This window comes from Hipposideros armiger, unplaced genomic scaffold (assembly GCF_001890085.2).
Source record: "Hipposideros armiger isolate ML-2016 unplaced genomic scaffold, ASM189008v1 scaffold_613, whole genome shotgun sequence".
Lineage (NCBI taxonomy): Eukaryota > Metazoa > Chordata > Mammalia > Chiroptera > Hipposideridae > Hipposideros > Hipposideros armiger.
Genome location: NW_017731963.1, coordinates 926,567 through 947,982, shown reverse-complemented (window position 1 = coordinate 947,982; position 21,416 = coordinate 926,567). Strand labels below are relative to the sequence as shown.

Here is a 21,416-nt window from a genome sequence, read left to right as displayed (position 1 = left end):
TGCTGCAATAGACATGGGAGTACACACATCTTTTCAAGTTAGTGTTTTTGTTTTCTTTGGATAAATACCCATAAATGGAATTGCGGAGCATATGGCGGCTCTATTTCTAATTTTTTGAGGACTGTTTACCATACTGTTTACCATACTGTTTACCATAGTGGCTGCACCAATTTACATTCCCACCAACAGCAGCGGTTCTCAACCTTCCTAACGCCGCGGCCCCTTAATACAGTTCCTCATGTTGTGGTGACCCCCAACCATCAAATTATTTTCGTGGCTACTCTATAACTGTAGTTTTGCTACTGTCATGAATCGTAATGTAAATATCTTTTTGTTTTCTGATGGTTTTGGCGACCCCTGTGAAAGGGTCGTTTGACCCCCAAAGGGGTCGTGACCTACAGGTTGAGAACCGCTGCACTAACAGTGTATGAGAGTTCCCTTTTCTCCATAACCTCACCAGCACTTGTTATTTCTAGTCTTTTTGATGATAGCCATGGTAACAGGTATGAGGTGATAATCTCATTGTGGTTTTGACTTGCGTTTCCCTGCTGATTAATGATGTAGAGAGTTTCTCTTTATGTATCTGTTGGCTATCTGTATGTCTTCTTTGGAAAAAATGTCTGAAACATCTGCCCATTTTAAAATTGGATTATTTGTTTGCTATTGAGTTGTTAAAGAGTTCTTTATACATGTTGGATATTAGCCCCTTATCAGATACAGATACTCAGTAGGTTGTTTTCATTTTGTTGATGTTTTCCTTTGTTGTGTGGAAGCTTTTTAGTTTGGTGTAGTTTCACTTGTTTATTTTTTTCTTTTATTGCTTTTGATGTCAGATTTAAAAAAAAAACCATTGCCAAGACCTTCGTCAAGGACCTTACGAGCTCTGTTTTCTTCTAGGAGTCTTATGATTTGGAGTCTTATGATTTGAAGTCTTACATTCAAGTCTTTAATCCATTTTGAGTTAATTTTTGTGTATGGTATAAGATAGTAGTCCAGTTTCATTCTTTTGTATGTGGCTGTCCAAGTTTCTCAACGCCATTTATTGAAAAGACTGCCCCATTATATATTCTTGGCTCCTTTGTTGTAAATTAATTGACCATATATGTATGGATTTATTTCTGGGCTCTCTATTCTGTTACACTGATCTGTGTGTCTGTTTTTAAGCCAATACCATAATGATTTAATTACTATAACTTTGTAATATAGTTTGAAGTCAGGGAGCTTTGTTCTTCTTTCTCAAGTTTGCTTCGCTATTTGGGGTCTTGTATGTGCATTTCCCTGACTTCTAGTTAGATTCGGTCCCTTTTTACATGCTTATGTGCAACTCAGTATTTTTTCTTTTGTGATAGTTGTGATTATATTCCTTGTCAAAAGTTGATTTTAAGTAATTCTCAAAGTCTATTGTGTATGTAGGACTTTGCAGTTAGCAGTCATTAAGAGAAATTGAATCCTAGGCTGTTTTCTTTTCAAAGTCCTGTATCTTTATCTTATATAATCTTACTTCCCTTATCTTATGAAAGAAAATCCTATGAGGTAGCAGAGAAAGGGCAGAACATTTTTATAAATGCAGCGCTAAGTCAAAGGACCTATCTAAGGTCATGTGACTCTTAAGTGAGTCACTAGAAACCTGATTTTTCTGATGATTGGCCTGCTGTTCTTTGTATTGTAGTATGTTACTTATTTTAGATCCGTGTAATTCTCTTCTTATTGGTTTTGGACTGATGTTTGCTATTCCCTCCAGCACCTAATAGAGTGATGTTCAGGTTCTATTAGCTCAGTAAATACTTCCTGAGTGAATAAATGAATGATGATGGTTCTGGTGTAGCTGACAAAACATTCATAATAAGTCTGCTAAAATGGAGGTAGTTTACCTTCTACAATTTTACCAGTATGTGCCTTTGTTAGCCTTGATAAATAAAGAAACCGAATCAACATTCAGCTTTCTAATACAGCTACAGAATTAATCAGAGAAGATGTCAAAATAAATCATGGACACTAAAGTATAGTTTGTACTCTTAAAAAGAAATCTACACGCCCTTTGGAGGTGATATGAATATATATACAGGCTTTAACAAGGAGTAAGATTTTTTTGGTGTGAAGAATTAAGTAAGAGTCTTTGTGACTGGTGATTTAAATCATAAATCACATCCACGTTACTTGTCAGCCAATCAGATTAAAGATTCTAAGTGTGACTGGAGGTGAGTTTAATTTTTGACACATTGATCCCATCCCCCATTGTGGACATTGACAAAACCTGCATTTTCCAGTAATTACTGTGGTCTCAGTACCTATAATTTTTTTTAAATTTGGAATTAAGTAAGTGAGGGTTCTGTTTTATATTTGTAATGACTGTGTTGAGAGCTTGAGGAATTTTTGGCAGCTGGTTTTTCTTCCAGAAAAAGAGGTAGTAAATTGCCATGATTCATTGATTTTTTTTTTTGAGCTTTAAGTCTTGCAAAGGCATAATGTATAATTATATATGATATCTGGAATTTTCACTAGGCTATTTCTTAAAAATATGATGATTTCCTTACATTGGTATAGCACTTTGTAGTTGACACAGGGCCCTTTGTGAGGTGTTTTAATCATCACAACCACCTTCTGAGGTGGGTAGAATTTTCTGTGTCTGACGACTTTGATTTTTAATTATGAACTTTGGCCGATGGTAGTTGCAGCATTAGAGATTGTGAGCTTTTTCAGTTCTGGTGCCTTAAGCAAATTTGCAAAGGATCCCTGATGTTAACTTTGGCAGGTTTCATGCCTGCAAATATTGATTGAGCCAGAAGTTGTAGTTGTAAAATGTCACCAGTGAATGTGCAGCCAGCAAAGGCAAGGGAAAACTCATTACTGCAGCTCATCTGTAACTTCTGGGTCAGGCCACTCACTACCATCTGGTAAAAATTAATGTTTGAAAACTCCCTTTTATTCTGACAAAATGTAATCAGGCAAGGTTAACAGCAGATGATTTCAGAGCGTTTCAAATCGGTTAGACCAATCCATCCACAAGCTTGGGTGTGTGACATTCTCTATGTCTGATTATCTTAAGCGGTATCAGAAAGCTTTAAAATCATGAAATCCCAAAATTGTGGTAGGAAGAAACTTGTATATCTACTTCCCCTTCTCCCCTGTGTTGCCTGCCCCTCCCTCCATATCGAAAGTGTTTATTCTGAAAAATAAAAGGCTCATTAGAGAGGAAGAAATAGGATTACTGTCCTGAAATAATCCAAAGATTTTTTTCATGTGAGAGTGAGACTAAACCTGTTTCATATTGCTTTAAGGAGAAAGATTGGGGACGAGGGGGGAAAACTAAATGGAAAGGTTTCTACTCAATTTAATGAACTCTCCGAGTGATCCAAAGATAGAGGGGGGCTCAATCTAGGGAGGAGGTTAAGTGTCTGGTCAGTGGAAGTGTTTGGAAAGCCCTAGCACATGCCTCGCAGAGGTGTTTGAAAGGGGATTCACAACTCAGGTGACTGGGTCAGATCAACGGTTCCTGAAGTCTATACTGTCTCTAGTGCCTCATAATGATTGCAAGAGGGCGTGGATCCAGATGTACACAAGCATTTTCAGTAGAATGAATGTCAATCTCTCAAAAATCAGTATCTCCCTTCCCCCCCCCCCATAAATGTGGGAGTTAAAAACACAAATTCAATGAAAAGTGTTACCAAATAGATAGTAATGTGTTTGTTGTTGTCTTTTCTCAATCATTGGATACTAGAAAGTGTAGCTGCCGGTGGGGTCTGTCAAATATTTTGACATTAAACAAAAGGATCCTCATTTTAAAACCTTACCAACCTTGAGGTTCTTTGATTTTGAATAAAGTATTTCAAAGAGAGGTAGGAAACTGTATGTATTGTTTTTGAGCCAAACTGTGCTTGCACTTTAGAAACATTGCCCTTTATATGCATGCATGCATACATACATATATACATACATACATGTCTGTATAAAAGTGGTTATTGTTCCTAGTTTATAGGTTGAAAACACTCAAGCCTATAGAGGGTAAGTTCCTTTCCAGAGCTGCTTAAGTAGAGGGACTAGATTGGAATTTAGGAAAATCTGACTCTAAGACTCATTCTTCATGCAGGAGATCACCGCTGCAAACGGGTTGGGAATGACTAGGTAGTAGTGAAGAAGCATAAGCACTGTATTGGGGATTAGAAGCCTTGCATTATTCCCCACCACATACAAGCTGCTTAAACCCCACTGGGCTCAGATTTCTCTATGTCTATAAAAAGAGGGATAAACTAGATTATCTTTTTCAGGTCAAATTTCTGAGTCTTTCCCATTGTCTGATATTTAGGAAACAGCACTTCACGCCCCCACTTTGGAGGTCCTTTTCTGAAGTTATCTGAGCTCCTTGGTGCTAGATGAAGAGTTCCTGGTTTATTATAAGGTTGTAGAAGATTTCCTTTGCCTTTTCCCAGTTCCTTAATAAAATTGACCATATTTTTTCTTCCATTAGCATGAAAGTACATTTTAGAAAATTATCCCCTTTCTTAGCCAGGTAACTTGGAATATTGAGCTATGTTCAGCTGTTCCCCACACAACACACATCTACACTGATATATCCCGGAACAAATGTGCTCTTCACATTGATAATTGCACTGTGTGTTTTCATAATTTATCATAATGATACCATTATCACTTATTATTGAAGTCCCCTTCCTTTCTCCCCCACCCCCAAGCCTAATTGAGGTCAAGACAGACCGTAAATGCAATAATATAGATTGCATGCTCAGAGGAAAAGGAGCTGGTTTTATAGTGGAGTTTTAATTCAGGGCTGGTTCTGGTGATGTAACCTCTTCCTATGGTGCATTACTCTGAGCCCAATATAACTGCGTGTTCCCACAGCCCCTCATTATAGCAACAGCTTCTCACTGCTTTTTAATTAAAAAAAAAAAAAAAAGAGAGAGAGAGAGGGAAAAATGAAACCTAAAGCTTAGGTGTTGGATATTGTCTAGGTACGCAGGGAGTATCCTAGGCAGATTGCAATTATTTAATTTTTTAACTCTTTTAAAGCTTTCATGGAGATGTCTTGATTTCTATTTCCAGGGGGAGGATATTCTCTCTCTCTCTCTCTCTCTCTCTCTCTCTCTCACACACACACACACACTCACGTGCGTGCACACACATGCATACACAATAGGCTTCAAGATGTTTGGAAAGCAAAGGCATCTTATATATGTATAATTTTGAAGCTTACTATACGCTTTGAGCAAAAGAGAATCCTTTATGTATCCTAGAAAGGCTACCAGCTGGTAGGATGGTGGCAAATGCTTAGTGGGCATTTCTGCTGCTTACCACCTGTTGGGAGTAAGGCAGGGAATGTAGAAACTTGTAAAAATTCTTAAAGGCTGAGTTCTGGTGCATCAGAAGTTAAGAGTTAATCATTTTTTCTCTCGAGTCCTGTGGGCAGCAGAAGCAGAGAAATGGCTTTATTACAAACAGTTCCTTTTGTCGTTCCTTCTTCCTGAGGGATTCCAAACACCTTTCAGGTACCCAAACAAATTAATCTCCAAAGGTGACTGGTAAGAATGACTTAATCCTTCTGGGATTGGCTGCGTCAGACACAAGGAGAGCTTGGGCTTGAGTTGTTGACCTTTCTGACAGGTGGTGAGTGTGCGAGTCCTTTCTGGAATCAGAGCTCTTTAGCTTTTCTGTAGTGAAATCAGTTTGACAGCTCCCAGGCGCTTCCCCACTTACATATTCTTGCTTTCTTTTGTATAACTGATCACTCTCTCAGTGGTGAATATTGGTAAATGTAATCTAGAAGTTTATATCCGGGCCAAGGTGTTGTCAGCCTCACAGTTTTTAGTGGGGACCTTTTACAAATGGAACTTCAGCTTTAGGTGAGTCCATATTTCACTTCGTATTACTGGAAAGACAGTTCCATTTTGGTTTATTAGAGAGCAGGAACCCCGCCAGGTGAAAATCCCCTAGACCTGTGCTGTCCAATGGCTGCCTATGCTGTTGGGCCCATGCAGTGGGGCTAGGTCTGTGTGAAGTTACACCGTAAGTGTAAAATGGGCCTACCAAATTCCAAAGACTAAGTATTAAAAAAAGGAATGTAAAATATCTCATTAGTAATTTGTTATACGTGTTGAGATAATATTTTGGGCATATTGGAGTAAATAAAACATATTACTAAAATTAATCTCACCTGTTTCTTTTTACTTTTTAAAATGTGTCTACTAAAAATTTTAAAATTACACCTATGGTTTGCATTATATTTAGATTGGACAGACTCAGGCTGTTAAGCCCCTTGATAGCAAAACAGTGTTTTTGTGTATGTGTGTGTGTGTGTGTGTGTGTGTGTGTGTGTGTGTTTTAAAAATATTTTATTGGGGAATTGGGGGAAGGGGAACAGACAAGTTGCTGTTGTTTTGTTCATCAGTCTAGTTGTGGAGGACGTTGCTTCACTGGCCAAAGCTGGCACCATCATTGCGCTCTTCTTGGGCGAGGCAGATCTGGACGGCCACTCACTGCGGCTGCTGGCCGCTCACGCTGGCTGCTGGCTACATACGGTAGCCCATGGCAACCCACTGCAGCAGGGGACTGCAGCCCACGCAGTCGCCTGCGACCCAGGGCAGCCCAGCTCCAGGTTGAGCTGTTGTTCAGCATCTTAGCTGTAGAGGGCAGTGTCACTGGCCCTCATATGTGGGATCCGAACTGGGACGCTCTGGCATCCCACGCCAGTTAACCAACGCCAGCCCAAAACAGTGTTTGTTTTATTTCCACTTCCGTCTGCAGTCCTCAACACGGCATCTGATACACAGTTGGCACTTAATAAATATTTGTTAAAGAAATGAGTCCTAACTTTTATTATTTAGAGTGGTCAAATTTCAGAAGCGAGTAGGAACTTCTCTGCTTGGAGTGTTCATATCTGGGTTGAGAAGAGAAGTAAAGAACAGAAGTTCTTCAAATTATGCCTTGGGAGAGAAAAATGCTGAAATAAAATGTATCAGGGCCTCTGAATGGCTTCCCCATCTGTGAGAGAGAAAGGTGGGGCCTATATGTTGGTGCGCGAGCCGTGTTAGAGCATCCTGATAGGTTCTGCTGCCCTCTGCCACAGAGCTATCCTGAAAGAAGCTGAAGCAGAATACCCCGTGTGAGGGAGAAGGGAGTTGGAGAAATAGCTGGAGCGCCTAAAGGTTGCCCTCCGAGGGGTACTGTGCTTAGACTATTCATAAAGATTAACAAAGCTGTTTTTGTCTCAAGAATCCATACCGGCCCTGTCTATCCTTGTGTCTCTGTTTAGATATTACCCTAATGGAAGCCTGAGACTGCTACTGGGCCAGACGACCCATCAAGCCGTGGAATTCTTTAATAAATTATTTGTTGAATAAATGGTTTAACGAATATTACTTTAACTTGGCCAACGACTTGTAGGACTTATATTTACAGGTATATGTTCTTGCCTGAAAGTCCCTAAGGTCTGTCTCTGTTAGGGCCCTGGAATCATGGTAGATTAGCAGATTTCCCAGAGATCAGGTTCAGCTCTTAGAAGGCACCAGGTTGTCTTTGCAAGAGTTGATTGAAGAGTCTCAGGCATCCTGTCTCCCTGCTTATAAAATAGAGCTGTTAACTCCTTCTCTTCCCTAGAGATGTTGGTGAGGATTAAAATAAGCGCTCTAAGTTCGGCAGAAGGAAAGTGCTATTGCAGTGGAAATTACTAGAGGCAAAAATGAAATTCCTCTCTGACCTCTGAAATGTTTGTTTTAAAGAAGTGAGTTGGAAGATGTGCTGAAAGGAGACATTGCTAGTAGTGTTCCTTCTATTTTGCATGTCTTAACTGCGGCAGTACTTAGCTTTCTCCTTTTAATTGTGGTCCACTGCCTTTTCTCTCTGCCCTCAGAGATAAACAATACAGAAATCTCCTTTCCGTGGAGAACTATGGCTGCTGCAGCAGGCTCACGCTAATCAGAATCGCAGCAGGGCTTGCTTTATGAGCCTGAAAGAATTAGTGCTCCCAGGGGCTGAAGTTCCTTACCTGCTGGGGAGCTACAGATTTCTAGTTTGGAGCCTGCCCTCCTTCGGATCAAGCTACCTTTCTTTCCCCTTTTCTCATGAAAACCACCACCTCCTTTTTCTTGTAATGTGTGTTTACGGGCATGTTGATGTCTTTTTTTTTTTTTAAGAGTAGACCAGTAATGATAATAGGTTTTTGCATTTATGGAAATAGAATATGATCAGATGAAATTATAATCTATCCTAGGGAGACTGGGAACAGAGTGAAAAATAGCAGGTGGTACCCCACAAACCAAATTGTCCAACGTGAGTTTTCTAAGCAATGTCATCTGCTTAGACTTATTGAAGCACCTGGTATGTGGAACCTGCAGGGGACAGGCATGCAGAGGGGGATGACTTCACACCATTGGGATAGCAGAGTTCCGGAACAGTGTGGGTCGTACGTCCTGGCGAGATGTGTAACGTGTATAATAGAAATTGGTCTGTTATCACCAAATAACTGAGCAAGCTGGCAATAAATGTGGCATTGTTTTCTGTTTGGTAGTAACAGACCACATCACACCTTGCACACTGTTGGTGTGTGCAATTATTTATTATAACAGAAAGAAAAGCTTATTGAGGAGCCTAACACAAGTGTTTTATGTTGAAGAAAACAAAATCATGTGGGTTACTTCCTAATAAACATTTTTATATTTGTTCAGTACTGTTAGAATTTAGAGTTTTTTCACTTTTTAGTGCAAAATTTCGGTTATCTGATGAATATGTTCTAGCGATCTAATGTATAGCAGCATGACTGTAGTTAACACTGTATTGTATACTTGAAAGTTGCTAAGAGAGTAGATCTTACATACTCTCAACACCAAAAAAAAAAAAAAAGAAAAAGTCATTATGTGAGGCGATGGAGGTGTTCACTAACCTTATTGGGGTAATCGTTTTGCAATATGTCCGTGAATCAAACCATCATGTTGTACACCTTAGCCTTACACAATGTTTTGTGTCATTCTATCTCCATAAAGCTGGAAAAAATAAATGGTAAACACACAGACACAAAAGCATCCTTTTGAAGTTAACAGGGAAACGGGTTCTAAACCCTATTTACAGATGAGGATGCTTAGGCTTAGAGAGGCTAAATGAAGTGCCCCAAATCGCACCAGTAGTGAGTAACCCGAGCTGAATGGAGACCCGGGGCTGTGTGATGTCTAGCGCAGGGCTCTTTCTTCTCAACTTTGAAGCCCGTTTTAGCAGTGGCCCCATTTTCTTCCAATTTAATGGAAAACAACTAAGAACTCCTTCATGGATTGCGGTGTTAAAGGAGCCCAAGAGTGGGAGTCAGGAAGTGCCAATTCTTTCCGTGTTGCTGCTGGTTTTGTGACCTTGGGTAATACTTGACCTCTGGGTCTTACTCTCCTCTTCTGTGAAGCAGGAATTTGGAGTGCGGTAGACCCTTGGAAATTACATATGTACTAGTCTCTGTGAATGACTGGAATCTTCCTCACACATGAATTAAAACCATGTACTGAGGGATTTGTGTTGGGGATTGTGTGTATTAAAGTCACCCACAAGGTACCACAAGGTACGTGGCTTCTTTTTTCTTTCTTTTTTTTTTTTTTGAGTCACAAGTGAACTGAGCCTAACATAGTGTCCCCACCTCAAAGTGGCTTTGTTCCCTATAATTCTTGCATACACAGGAACTTTTGTGAAATAGTAAAACTTTGCATATTGAAAAAATCCTGTTAAAAAAAAGCCAACTGCCTTATAGGTGACTGTCATCATGTATTTATAGACTCACTGAGTGTTTGAAAAATACCACTTAGAGCTTTACTCCATTTTGCGGGAGAAATTAATATGCCATGGTGCTTTTCAGTTGGGGAACTCTTGAAAGCTTTTAGAATAGTTACTGTGTATGCCCTTCTGTGTCTTTTCCAACTCTACAGTCCTATGTTTCCTTTTTGTCTTTCTCAGCCCAACAGGGGCACCAAACGTCCCCGGGATGATGAGGAGGAGGAGCTGAAAACGCGTCGGAGACAAGCTGGCACCCGAGAACGTGGCCGCTACCGGGAAGAGGAAATGACTGTGGTAGAAGAAGCAGACGATGACAAAAAACGGCTACTTCAGATTATCGACAGAGAGGGCGAGGAGGAAGAGGAAGAGGTGACGTGGCAGAGATGGTCTGGGAGCTGAGATGGCTGACCCTGACCCAGTCTCAGTGGAGTGTAACTTGGGGCCAAGTGCTTCACTTCTCTGAGCTTCCCAGCTTCATTTGTAAAAAAAAATGGGGCTAAGAATACTATTCACAGTGTTGACATGAAGGTTGAGGGGGATAATGGAGTTGGGAAAGCATTTTGCAAAGTGTAAAGAACATTACAGATAGAGTGTTTAAATTATTCTGGGTTATGTTATAATCGAGGCCCAAGCCCTGATCTGTGGGGCTGTTGGTATTGACTGAGGAGGGTCAGGGAGGCTTTTGAGACCATTCTGAGGACACAGAAGGTGCTTACATTCTTGAATGTAGTCAGTAGTCTTCGAAAGGAAACAAGTGGAAGATGACTTTTTCAGGCAGTTGAAACGGCATTAGCAATGTGGCAGAATTAGAGAAGTTCAAGGGGAAGCTAAGGGATTAGGTATTTAGGTGTTACTGAAACAAATACAGTTTAGGGGAAGAGATGCCTACGGGCCTTTCCGCTGGCTGGTCCTCGAGATGCCTTAGGGCCTTTGCACTGGTTCCTGCCTCTGGGCCCGTTTACTTCTGTGCCCTCTGCTGGAATGCTCTTCTTCCCCTGATGCTTTGCATGGCTGGCTTCTTCTCATTCAGGTATCAGTGCAGATAGTTCCTCCTCGAGCAGCCTTTTCCATCTCTGAGGTAGCCCAGCAAGTCATCCTCTCGTTCTCTCATCACTTTATTCTGTCTAGTCTCGTCACAGCACTTACACGATCCGAAATTTCCTGTTTGTTTATTTTACTCATTTGTGGCCCCTTCCCCAACCTGTGAAAACAGGGACTGGCTCTCTTTGGCTCACAGCTGCATCTCTGGCACTCAGAGCAGTGCCTAGCTGGTAGACCCTTAATAAATATTTATTGAATGAATGAATGAATGAAGCTGAAAAAGAGTAGAGGTAAAATATCAGTGATTAAAAATAGAATGACCTTCCGTTTGTGTCTTTTTAAATCCTTAAGTGTTAACTTGTATGTTATTTCACTCTGGCATTTTGTTCAATATGAATTATGGAAATAGATTCTTAAGAGCCAGCTGTTTTTTTGCTTCCCTCAAAGATGTGATGCTAAGTTTGGATTTAAAAAATGAAGCTGGAGTGTGAATCTGAGAGGAAGAAAAAAATGGATTCATATTTCCAAAAGGTCTTTACTGTGTTTTGACAGTAACTCTCTCTCCTCATTAGGATTTATACCAGTGCTAATTTGGGGGCCTGTCCCTAAAAGATGGTGACACTTTGGAAATCTGTGGTGGGAGACAGTCCCGAATTTCCTCTCTGAGGGCAGCAGCCCTGCGGGGCTTAGACAAACAGTATGTGTAGCACATCCTCCCTCCCTCCCCCATCACTAGCTTCTGCTCAATCTGTTAGCCCTGCAGCAGCAGTTAATTGGCAGGTATAATTCCCGTGGAGGGCCGAGCTGGTACCGGAGGATCAGGCCAGTAGCTGTCACGGGTAAATGGTTTCTAGCCTGGGAGACAGAAATGTAATGTGGGACCAGCCCTTCTCTTAAGGGACAGGGGAAAAAGAGATCGCTTTGTAAAAATGACACATGGATGGCTGCAAGTCCAGGAGTTATTTTCTCACTGCCACCAAAGTCCCGTTTGATGAAAAACAAGTGATGTTTGCCCCTGTAAAGTCACGTGAACTTGTAAAATATTATTGTCCTTTTTGTGCTCCATCACCCGCATTCATCTTTCTGAAATCTCCCTCTGGTTTCTGACGTTGAGCTATCGGGGATAGTGCTGTGGCCGATGACTAAGACGGATCATTCAGTTTCCCCCCAGTGTTGGAGAGAAATTAAAGGCGGGAAGGCCAAACCCTGGAGAAGCTAAGACTTGGGGAATCCCTTGAGAGCTATATTAACACTACTGTGGTTTTTTTCCTACAGGGTGGGCAAGATGTTAGCCAAGGAAAAGCAAAGCAGTCGATTGTGAAGTTGCTTGGAAGTGATTTAACCCTTTCCTAGAAATTTAGATGATTTTAGTTAAATCCTAGTGGTACGTTGGGTACATCATGCCTATTGCTAATAGTAAGAATACCAGCTTACATTAATATAGTATCATATAGTTTATAAAACAGTTTTATAAACTATAGGTCATAAAGGTCATCTCTATGACCTTAGAAGATACAGGTAATATTTCAGCCCTCCTTCCCTCCCTCCAGTAGATCTTCACTGGATGCCTGCTTTGTGCCAGACGCTGTGATGGGCATTAGAGAGCCAGCATTGAACAACTAGAAATGGGCCACCAACACGGGCGTTTTCCCCAGTTTGGGGAAAAAAGGTTATCTGAGCCAGATCCTGTCAGACCTTCCTTATATGGGTCATGTGAAGGATTTGGGATTTTATTCTAAATGCCAAGGGGATGGATGCAGGAAAGACTTAATGAGGTGGACTCAGTTGGACTTGGTGAGAGTTTGAGGATTATATTCAGTCCAGGAACATTGCCACGTGGCTGGTCAGCAGTGGGGCTCTGAGTCCTGACTGAGCCACGGCACTGACTTCCGTTTTTACCATGTTAAGGAACCTCCCTTTAAGCTGTAGACACTGGGGAGGCGCCGGGGTCCAGCAGGGTACCCCAGGACCCAGGAGTCACAATAAAAATCGAGGAAATGTGTCATGCCTGAAATGAATTTATAGCTGTTTTCCACTTAAAACCCAATACGTGAAAATCGAACTTTAATAAAATAATAGCTAACATTTTCGAGTGTGTTTACAAAATTGTCGGATGATTCAGTGTTTTCCAGGGTCTCTTAATAGCAGTTTCTTTATTGCTTTTAGGTGTGAGTTATGGTCAGTGACTACAAAGCTCTGAAGTTAGGAGTTGGGAGAATATTAGGCAGAGTGCATTGCAGCACATTACATTAAACTGGAAAATAAACCGAAGAGAAAATATTTCTGAAGTTTTAGTATAGATTTTTTGGGGAAAATGATTCCGTTTTCAAAAATTTATTTTATTTACCTTCATAGGTATTATTCCAGTGTATGAAGAAAGCGCTGTATGGCCTACTAGTTTTTAAATGCTTCCTCTGAGCTTCCTCTAACTCTTGATGCTCTAATCTGGATTCTCAGAAGCTGTCCGTGTCCCTTCTCAGCAGCTAGTAAGGACCAGATACAGTAATGTGTAAGAAATGCAAAGCAGTGACTATTATTGATTAACAGCCATTCTTTTATTTTTATTTATTTATTTATTTGAGCTGAGCCATCCTGCCACCTGTAGGCTGCTGTTGGCAGCTCAGCTCGGGCTGAGAATCGAACCGGCGACCCTGTTGCTCAGAGCTCACACTCTTGAGCAAGCTCTTAACCAACTGAGCCACTCGGCTGGCCCCTTCACAGCCATTCTTATGGTCTGTACCAAAATCAGCAGTGAGTTGAACTTGGCCTGTGGACCTTAGTCTGCTGACCCCTGTGTAGGGAAAAGATTGAGGTCCACTGTCACTTACTGAACAGTTCTTTTAAACCTCTGAGTATTATCTTACCTGCACAACAAAGGAGAAGGACAAGATAAATATTAAATAATATTTACCTAACATTGTTGCTTATTCCATGCCATATAGTATGCTCGAGAAATATTTGTTGAATGACTGAGTCTGTAAACACCTTAAACCGAACTTCCTGTACTAGACGTGAGATACACAGAGTGATACAAAGTAGCATGTGATGTACACCCTTAACCCTCACTCTGGTGAGGGAGATAAAATTTGTACTGTACATTTAACCCAGAAAGATGAGTGGCAGAATGGCATGTAAGAGCCATGGAAAAAAGTAATAATACGTGGATGAGAAATCCCTTTGGACTGAAATTGTTGCATTTGTCCCTTTATACCAGGAGGAACCATTGGATGAAAGCTCAGTGAAGAAAATGATCCTTACGTTTGAAAAAAGATCATACAAAAACCAAGAGTTGCGGATCAAGTTTCCAGACAACCCAGAGAAGTAAGGCTCTGTCTTGCTGATACCCTGTTTCCTCTGAGGTGTTTTGTTCGCTATTTTTGTGTTTTGTTTGTTTGTTTTGTCGGCTTTGGTTTTTATGATTTGTATTAGGAGTCCCAGGACTACCCACATGTTTGGGAGAGCACTGGAAGCACCCACAGGACTCCGAGTCAGTGGTACTGAGTGTGTACGACAGGCTCAGCCAGGGGAAAAGACACATCAGGCAGAGTGGGGAGAAATTCATATACCGACTTCCTGAGTTTTCTCCCCACATTGAGTGGGGTCAGGCTGGCATGCTCCCTTCTCCAACAGTGAACTACATCAACACGTGTGCAGTTTCTCTGTCCAGGAAAGCCTGTGCGAAACTCTGAGTCCAGAGTATTTATTGAGAACAAGTCATGTAGGCATTCTCTGCAGCGACGACTACCAGAATTCCAGACTTCCCGAAGGAAGGCAGAGGTTCAGTCCCCCAGGTGGGCAGAACAACCTTATCACTTAGGGAACATTTTAAAAACCAAGTTCCTAGATGCCAGCCTAGGACCAGGCCCTTCTAAAGAACAGACCTGTTATGTTAACTCTTTTCTACATTATTCTTCTCGAGGCCCAAAGAAAACTGACCTTGACTGTGCTGTTCGTGATAGCTTTACTGTTGAGAAAATGTAGAAGGCTTTGTTTGGGGTTAGACAAATACGGGTATGACTCCCACCTGACCTCGCATAAGTCACTTCTCCTTTTTTAGCCTCGAGTGTCTCATCTGTATAAAGAAATAATACCTCCTTCACAGAGTTGTGAAGATTAAATGAGAATAATGGCAAGTGTTTAGCTCTGTACCTGGCACATAGTACGTGCTTATGAAATGATAATCATATGACTGCCCGGTGCACTGTGAAGTGCTGTAAGGAGGAATCTGGTATCTTCTTGTCAGTTTTCAATCCTAACTGAAGGGATATTCATATTTATACAGATTTTAATGTCCTAAATCTCGCTTTCCCTCCTTGTCTTTCTCCCTCCCAGGACATACACTTTTAATGAATCTTAATGTGTCCAAGGCCTGTAGGCAATTAAGAGTTGGATAGTACAGCCTTTGCACTCACGTTTGTAGGTTTTAGGGAGACTGACTATATAAATGCACGGTAGAAGGAGATATACTTCAAAAGACATACAAACACCGTGCTGTGGGAACACAGAGGGAGAAACAGTGAATACCAAGTGGGGGGCTATCGAGGGCGTCATAGAAGAGGTGGTGTTTGAACTGGGCTTTGTAGAATGATTTTGATTTTAATAGGCAGAAAAGAACATGGAAAGTCATGCCACACAATGTGACCTGCATGAACAAAGGCACAGAGGTAGCAGAGGTCATTGAGTCCTCATGGCAACCGGGAAGGCTCATGTGGCCCACGGTGTTCTGTCTGTACTCTGGATGCGGAGGCAGAGAGAGGAGAACCAATTACTGGACCCAGGGCCACAGTTCTCTTTGATGGTAGAAGTAGCTAGACTCCAGTACCAGAGTCCTGTCAGGTTTTGTGCTGACCTCCACCAGACAGTAGCATTTGTCATTCTGCACTGTGTGTGTGTGTGTGTGTGTGTGTGTGTGTGTGTGTGTTTGATTACACAAATAACGTGAATAGATTGTCATTGTAAAAAATACCAACTGTACATAAGTAGAGTAAAAATTGAAAGTTCTCCTGGACTGATGCCCTTTGTATTTCCCTACTTAGCGATTCCCCTGTGAACACTTCAGCAAGTGCCCTTTTAGATTGTTTTCTGTTTATTTACTTACATATACAGAGGGTGCCAAGAAAATGTACACATATTTTAAGAAAGGAAAAACTATATTAATATTGTAATACTCAATATATACCGATAACAAAGATGAATACAAGTCACGTTTGACTTCTGCAATTACAAGAGGTGCTCAAAGTAGTTACCATCAGCATAATTTTAATACAGTTTTTTCCTTTCTTAAAAGTGTGTTTTATACGTTTTTTGACACTCTGTGTATGTAAAGACGCAAATATTTTTCCCTACCTAAATCATACTGTACATATCCTGTACCTTGGTTTTTTTTTAAGTCATATAACAGATCCTTCCATGTTAATATATGAGTATTTACCTTATTTTTTTGTGACTGGTTATATTATAGTATTTCATGGTTTGTAGATACAATGACTTATTTATTGTTTTTCTATTATGGACATTTGGTTATTTTAAATATTGGTTTTTATGAACAATGCTGCAGTGAACCTTTGTGTACATGCGTCTTAGTGTAAAATGTATTTCTATAGGATAAATGTTGAATTCCCAGTTTGAAGGGTATGTGCATTTTAAACTTGATAGCTACTGCCACATTCCCCACTGTATCCTTTTATTCTACCAAGTCTCTTTCCCTGTGTTTGCCCACAATGAACATGATTAGTCTTGAATATCTTTGCCATCTGTTTTATTATTTTTTTACTCAGCAGCCTTCCTGCATTTAGACTCTGTCCTTTGAGGAGGTGGACTGTGTCTTGTTTGTCTCTGTTTATAGTACCTAACACAGTACCTGCCATGCCGTAGGTGCTCAGTAAACACAAGATCTTAGGTAGTCGCTGTCATCTTGATTATATCCTTATTGCTTGGGGCCTAAGGATACATTATGAGGAAGCTATGCCATAGGTTGATAACACTGGAAATTTAAGAAATCCAATTTACTTCTTGGAACACCAGCATTACCTTTGCCCATTTGGTAGGTTTTCTTCTGTCATTTTAGAGCAATGAATTCCTGCAGGTTATGTACCACATCTTAAGATACCACAGATGCTCTAGTGTTACAATGCATAAACTGACTTTAAGAAAATGTTATTTTCTTAAAAAAGAAAAACCCAACAGTGTTTTCTATCCAGACGAAGTTTATATATTTTAGTTTTTAAATCTGAACATTTGAAAATTGAAACTATGCATAAAGAACATATATATGTATATATATATATATATATTCCCCCCCCCCCTTTCAAAAGTGGTTGTGAAACTACATTGTGTTTTAACCTTGAGTTCCTGAATGCTTACTGGTGCTATGTCTTTTATAATTCTCTAGCCCAGCAAGGTGCAATTAAGATGAAAATTGCTAGAGCATATTTGAATGAAACTTTCCGGTTGAGATCAGAAACATTCAAATTTATTTTCCCATGTATGCAATTGTCATTTTGATTGCATACCCAAAAATGCCTCTCTTCATTTGGCTGCATTTCAGATTCAATTGACAATTTTCCTTATGCAGCCTCTACCTTGCACTGTGTAATCTTTCTCCCAAACATCACATTGAGTAGAGAATGCTATTTCCCTAGTGAGTCCATGAGTAGTTCTCATTTTTAGTTTTGCAGGGGCAGATGTATTTATTTTTGTCTTCCTCAAACATTTTAATCTCAGGACCCCTTTCTACTCTTAAAGTATGAGTACACCCCAAAGTGTTTATCTTAGAAAATTCTAGAATATACAAGCACACATTTCATTAGCCGTCAGGGCAATGATATCATCACATGTTGTGTAGCCCTCTGGAAAACTCCAGTGTGCACTCCTGAGAGAATGAGAGCGAGAAAGGTAAATATAGGCATACCTCGGAGCTATTGTGGGCTTGGTTCCAGACCACTGCCATAAAGTGAGTGTCGCGATAAAGCAAGTCGCATGAATATTTTGGTTTCCCAGTGCATATAAAAGTTATATTTATACTACACTGTAGTCTTTTAAGTGGGCAATAGCATTATGTGTGTAAAAACAATGTACATACTTTCATTAAAAAATATTGCTTAATAAAATGCTAACCATCATCTGAACCTTTAGTGAATCGTAACATTTTCGCTGGTGGAGGGTCTTGCCCTAGTAACAATCAAAGATCACTGATCACAGATCACCATAATATAACAATAATGAAAATGTGTGAAATTTTGCGAGAATTACCAAAATGTGACACAGAGACATGAAGTGAGCAAATGCTGTTGGAAAAATGGTACCGATAGACTTGCTTGATTCAGGGTTTCCACAGACCTTTTAATTTGTAAAAAAATGCAATATCAGTGAAGCTCAGTAAAGCAAAGCACAATAAAACAAGGCATGCCTGTAATGTTTGGGAATTATTATGAAGATAATTTTGATCTTGCAGACCCCTAAAAGGATCTCCCACCACCTTCTACCCCAACTCTGGGGTCCAGGACCCCACTTTGAGTACCGCTGCTAGAGTTGGTTGGAAGAAGCATCGTGATCCCTATGCTTTGATAGCTGGTTTTGTGTTTGCAGGAGGACACATCAGCTTCTGTTGCTTTATGGGTATTTTCAAACTTTGCTGGTCATTTGCTAGTATTTAATCTTATGGTTGGAGAACATCCTGCTGGTCTGAAGCAAATGTGCTTGAGCAGGCTAGAAGAGCATTTTCCATCATAACCAGACGGAGTTGATGACCCCATCTCAGCCTGGGTTACTGTTTTAATATGTTGCTCTATTGCTTTCCCGTTGGCCTTTAAAAACGTGCTCCTCTCCCCCAGCTGTGAGTCATCTGTTGCTGACGGTATGCCTAAGCCAGCGGTTCTCAACCTGTGGGTTGCAACCCCTTTGGGGGTTGAACGACCCTTTCACAGGGGTCGCCTAAGGCCATCGGAAAACAAAAAGATATTTACATTATGATTCATAACAGTAGCAAAATTACAGTTATAGAGTAGCAACGAAAATAATTTTATGGTTGGGGGGGTCACCACAACATGAGGAACTGTATTAAGGGGTCATGGCATTAGGAAGGTTGAGAACCGCTGGCCTAAGCCCTAGATGGCTCTCTGCAAATATTATCATGTGTGCTTTAAATGAGTGGGCTTGTACATTGTCAGCACAAAGAGAAGAAAATTTTCTTTATTACAGCACAGCAAACTTGAGGATACTTAGATTTGTTGAGCCACATTTATTATCTCTTTGAATCCTCACTATATTTCAGCTAGGAAGATTAAAGAAGTTGAGGTTTAGAGAGCGGTTAGTTAATATTCTCTGTTTCCTTTGACCGGGTTGGGGTTGCGTGCTCTGTGTTCCAAAGGCAATTCTCTTGGACAACATCGGACATCCTTACAATTAATTGTAATAAATTGATTTTGTTTGTGCTAGGCCAGGAGCTCCGTGAGGATAGAACCTGGGATTATTTGGTTAATCTGTTATATCCTCAGTACCTAGCTCAGTGACAGGCACCTAGTATGTACCTAATAAATACTCGTTGACACACTGCTCATGGTTACACAGCCAGTAAATAGTGTGTCTGGGGGTGCGACCCAGGTAATTGTATATCCAAGTTCAGGCATTTCCCATTCCATCTTGTTACTCATGTAACACCAGATCCCAGTGGTACTTTCTTTTTTATGTTTCCCTGCTCATAGTTCAGTGTCTGCTTGTTTTGATAATTTTCTGACTTCTAAACTTAACAGTGGGTTAAAACTGCATATTTTGAAGAATTTCAAAGTTGGCAGGGACTGAAAGGTACAGTCATCCTCCCTCCCAATTCTTGATTTTTAAAAATATCACCCTGTATTAATTATCCCTAGTGAGAAAGACCTAACTTTCCAAAGAAACCTGTTTCATCACTTGGCAGCTCTGACTCTTAAGATTTCAACTCAGAATGAAAAATAATTTCAACAAATTCTCACAGAAGAGGACTTCTAGACTCCTTATAATCTTAGTTGTTTTCCCGAATTAGTTTCTGTCTCCCTCCTAAAGTATGGCTCCCCTAACAGATGTCACATACTTTTAGGGTCATCTAATCAGCACGATAACTCTATATTGTCTTCTTTCAAGCAGCCGAAAACCACGGCAGCCTTTGTGGCAGCCACTGTCCCCTGCTCCTTCATTTGCAGTCATCTACGAATTGTGGACCCAGGAGAGTGCCCAGTGCTGGGTGTCCAGAGGTGAATAAGAAGCAGTCTCTGCCCTGGCAGAATTGTCTGCTGGTCTGAGCTGTACTGCAGTTACAGTTGACTAAAGCCACCAAGTTCTTTCCACACACGCGCTTTTATTAAACTGTAACTTTGCCGCCCCCTGCATTTGTACTTGACTTTTTGGTTCGATGCAGCTCTCTGTGTGGATCCTAGGTAATTTTCCTCTTGTTAGATTTAGCCCATCGTCATTGCCTGTCAGGAACTTTTGGAATTGATTCTGTCAGCTGCTGTGTTCGCTTTCTCTATAAATTTTGTGTTACGTGACATTTGTTAAGTTTGCCTTTTATATATCTTCACTCAAGGCATTGATCAAAAAATAATAAAGTAAGGGGGCGGCCAGTTAGCTTAGTTGGTTGGAGCACAGTGCTCATAACACCAAGGTTGCCGGTTCGATCCCCGCATGGACCCCTGAGCTGTGCCCTCCACAACTACAATGAAACAGCTACTTGACTTGGAGCTGATGAGTCCTGGAAAAACACACTGTTCCCCAATAAAAAAATGTAAAAGAATTAAAAAATAATATAGTGAATCTAAACAGGCCGAGGGACAGAGCCCTGTAGGATACCACCAGAGCCTTCTATCCAGGCTCTCATTCATTCATTCATTCATTCATTCATTCATTCATTATCACCCAAGTCCCCACATCTTTTCCTTGTACGCAACATGATTTTGTTTATTATTATTTGGTGCCCAATCTCCCTTGCCACTTCTTCCTGGTGAGCCGTAAAAATCTTTTGTCAAGTTACTCTTCAGAAATCAGATTTTTTTTTTTTAAGTACCCATCTAAGGCAAATAAGCCATAGAGGTTTGCTGAGCCCATTAGGTGAAAAGATTATGTAGATTTACTGCCCCATGGAATGTCGGCCCTTCCAAGTCATGATTCTTCTGATGGGGCTTCTGCACATTAGGTGATGAGGAACTAGGAGTCCAAAAAGGTAATCTATTTGTAAGCACAGTGGAAGGAGCCTTAAAAACAAAGTGGTATGGGAGGCGGGGGAATCGTGACAAAAATAATTTTGAGATTTACCTGGAATAATAAGCAGGTGAGAATAGGCAAAGAAGCATTGAAAACAAAGACTAACAAGGGAGTGTTTTGCAATAACGGACATAAAATATACTATCACGATGTGGAATTGTGGTCCTGGCTCAGGAATTAGCAGACAAATCAATGAAATGGAGTGAAAAAGCCGAGAAACAGGTTAGAGTCCACACTAAAATGTAGTGTGTGATAGCAGTGGCATTTCTTCAGATCTGTAGAAAAAAGAGATTATACTGCGGAGGCAATTGGCTAAACATTTATAGAAAATAAAGTTAGATCTTTGCCCTATATCATACACTCAAATAAATTTCAGACTTATTTACTCC

The 21,416-nt window shown here is 40.6% G+C and overlaps 1 protein-coding gene across 2 annotated transcripts in view; it reads left to right on the top strand.

Annotated features, from left to right (window-relative positions):
- CTNNBL1 (catenin beta like 1) overlaps positions 1-21,416 on the top strand; it is a 167,093-nt gene that overhangs the window by 19,921 nt on the left and 125,756 nt on the right. The window contains exons 1-3 of one of the 2 annotated variants that reach the window (XM_019625081.1): positions 9,459-9,544; positions 9,934-10,122; positions 14,009-14,115. In XM_019625081.1, coding sequence (XP_019480626.1) covers positions 10,039-10,122; positions 14,009-14,115 — 191 coding nt within the window. In that variant the 5' untranslated portion in view covers positions 9,459-9,544; positions 9,934-10,038. Of the gene's footprint in view, positions 1-9,458; positions 9,545-9,933; positions 10,123-14,008; positions 14,116-21,416 lie in introns of those variants that run through there. The other variant, XM_019625080.1, reaches the window with a different exon arrangement.